Source organism: Austrofundulus limnaeus, unplaced genomic scaffold (genome assembly GCF_001266775.1).
Source record: "Austrofundulus limnaeus strain Quisiro unplaced genomic scaffold, Austrofundulus_limnaeus-1.0 Scaffold1535, whole genome shotgun sequence".
Lineage (NCBI taxonomy): Eukaryota > Metazoa > Chordata > Actinopteri > Cyprinodontiformes > Rivulidae > Austrofundulus > Austrofundulus limnaeus.
This window is the reverse complement of record NW_013953937.1, coordinates 20,014-22,835: the sequence shown is the minus strand read 5'-3', so window position 1 is coordinate 22,835 and position 2,822 is coordinate 20,014. Positions and strand designations below refer to the sequence as shown.

The 2,822-nt window shown below is 39.2% G+C and overlaps 1 protein-coding gene across 2 annotated transcripts in view; it reads right to left on the bottom strand.

Moving 5' to 3' along the window:
* The window catches only part of dmtf1 (cyclin D binding myb-like transcription factor 1), a 10,763-nt gene that overhangs the window by 3,306 nt on the left and 4,635 nt on the right, over positions 1-2,822 (bottom strand). For both annotated transcript variants that reach the window (XM_014032768.1, XM_014032767.1), the window contains 6 exons: positions 2,515-2,591; positions 2,293-2,450; positions 2,162-2,194; positions 1,214-1,323; positions 914-1,142; positions 693-844 (listed from right to left, as the gene is read on the bottom strand). In XM_014032768.1, coding sequence (XP_013888222.1) covers positions 693-844; positions 914-1,142; positions 1,214-1,323; positions 2,162-2,194; positions 2,293-2,450; positions 2,515-2,591 — 759 coding nt within the window. The remainder of the gene's footprint in view (positions 1-692; positions 845-913; positions 1,143-1,213; positions 1,324-2,161; positions 2,195-2,292; positions 2,451-2,514; positions 2,592-2,822) is intronic.

The following is a 2,822-nucleotide window of genomic DNA, read 5'->3' as shown; positions in this document are numbered from 1 at the left end:
TGAATATTTTAGCCGTTTTTAATGGTTTGTTTTAGTTTATTAGTTAATCAGTTGAATATTTTAGCCGTTTTTAATGGTTTGTTTTAGTTTATTAGTTAAACAGTTGAATCTTTTAGCTGTTTTTAATGGTTTGTTTTAGTTTATTAGTTAAACAGTTGAATCTTTTAGCTGTTTTTAATGGTTTGTTTATCAGTTAAACAGTTGAATATTTTAGCTGTTTTTAATGGTTTGTTTTAGTTTATCAGTTAAACAGTTGAATAATTTAGGTGTTTTTAATGGTTTGTTTTAGTTTATCAGTTAATCAGTTGAATATTTTAGCCGTTTTTAATGGTTTGTTTTAGTTTATCAGTTAAACAGTTGAATCTTTTAGCTGTTTTTAATGGTTTGTTTTAGTTTATCAGTTAAACAGTTGAATCTTTTAGCTGTTTTTAATGGTTTGTTTTAGTTTATCAGTTAAACAGTTGAATCTTTTAGCTGTTTTTAATGGTTTGTTTTAGTTTATCAGTTAAACAGTTGAATATTTTAGCTGTTTTTAATGGTTTGTTTTAGTTTATTAGTTAAACAGTTGAATCTTTTAGCTGTTTTTAATGGTTTGTTTTAGTTTATTAGTTAAACAGTTGAATATTTTAGCTGTTTTTAATGGTTTTCTTGTTGGTTTATTTCGGCTCTTGTTATTTTATCGAGGTTTTTACCGCTGAACGGGATGTCCTTGTGGTTGGCCACTTGTCTCTTGATGCTCCACCACTTGGACCGGAGCCACTGAGGCGAGCGGACGCTGCTCCAGCCACAGGCCAGCTCCTCCCACTGGATGTCATTCTCGTCCTTTACCTTCAGCGCCGAGATCCTGAAACCAGAYGTTTTTTTCACGTTTGTCTTCTGGGTTCTGATTGGTCTGAACGCAGACGGGTCGTACCTGCGCAGGAGGCTCAGGTCGTCCTCCTTCGTCCACTCGGCTCCTCCGCTGTGTTTCCAGTTCAGGTAGTTCAGCCATTTTGAGCGACACTGCTTCTCGGAGCGCGTGCGGACTCGCTCTGCGACCGTCGCCCAGGAAACCCCTCCGGTGACCGCCGAGCCCGGCAACACGCCCGCCATCTCATACACGACCTCCGCCAAGCGTTTCTCCTCCTCCTCGCTCCATTTCCCTGAGTTCAACACAGGAGTTTGAAGAGAAGCTGAACACAGGTGTTGCAGAGCTGTTTTTAGCTCCGCCCACCTGTGTTACAYGTGTCCTTCATCAGCCGACAGCGATCTTTGACCGAAGAGGCGCTGCGGCCGAGAGCCGCTCCGATCGTCGCCCAGTCGTTCCCGTGTTCCTCCCGCAGCCTGAGACACAGAAAACCAGCTCAAATCAGCTAAAACAAGGCGAAAGCTAAAGCAGCTAAAATGTTATGATCAACACCAGCTGAAATTTGTAAAAATAAGCTAAAACAAGCTAATAAAGCTGAAACAATATAAAACCTAAAAAGAACAAAAAAAGGAACCCAAAACTAAGCTAATAGCAGCTAAAAAGTGAAATAAGCTAAAGAAGCTAAAACAAAATAAAGCTGAAACAATAAAAAACAAAAAAGAACTATAAAAACTAAGCTAAAAACAAGACAAGCTAAAAACCTACAATAAATAAATTAAAAGCTGAAACTAGGTGTAAAAATCTGAAAAGATGCTAAATAGATAAAAAAATGAAATAAGAGAAAAACTAAAGCTAAAAGCAACTAAATGTAAACAATAATCTGAACCTTTATTCCATTAAAACATGAATAAAAACAGAAATTGAAAGCAGCTAAAAATAAAAAACAAGCTAAAAAAGTTAAAATAAGCAAAGAGCTAAAACGAAATAAACACAAAGGTRCAAGTTTCTAAAACAAGCTGAAGTTAAAACAAGCTAAAATAGAAGAAATAAGCTACAAACAAAACTGAAAGCAGCTRAAACAGGTTTAAAGAGCTAAAATGGGCTAAAGCAAGCCTTTAAAGCAAAAACATCTTGATGTAAATTAAAACAAGTTTAAAGAAGTTAAAACAAAGCAAAACTAACCAACGTTGAAATGAGCTAAAATAATGTTTAAAAGCTAAAAAAAACAAGCTGAAACAAGCTATAAAGAGCTAAAAGAAGCTAAAAACAAAGTTAAATGAAACGAGGCTAAACCAACAGAGAGGTTTAACTCACACTTTCAGCTTCTCGATCTCTTCGGGCGTGTACCTGACAGAGAAAACAAACTCCAGCTCAGACTGAAAACCATGACGCTGCAGTTTTAAACCACGACGCTGCAGTTTTAGCTGCTCTTTTCTCAGACTCACTTTCCCACGTGGTTTCGGTTGTCGTACATGCGCAGAACTCGCCTGTAGACGGCGAACAGCGGCCGGTTTAAGCCCAGCGCCACCGAGCGGTAAAAGTCCTTCCTCTCCTCTTTGGACATCTCAAAGATGATCTCTGCAGGGTCCTGGATCCCGYGGCCCTGAAGAAACCACAAGTCTGAGTTTCCAGGCTCGGTGAAGTCAGACGGGACTGGAGGGACGTACCTTCACGTATCGGTCGATGTTGCTCATCAGAATGTCGATCTCCTCCTTCGACCACATGCCCTGCTTCCACTTGTGACCTGAAGACAAGGAAGACAAGTCCTTCATCAGGGCCAACAAGAAGCTACAATCCCAGGGACAGACCAAAACCTAAAACTAGTCCCAACCACAGACCAAGTCCTGAAACAAATCTAACTAAACCCCAGATAAACCAAGTCCTAAACTGGATTTATCCAACGTCTTAGAGCAATTTTAGACCAGGGGTTCTTAACCTTTTTGACCTCAGGGCCCAATTTGTTGAACATAAAGTG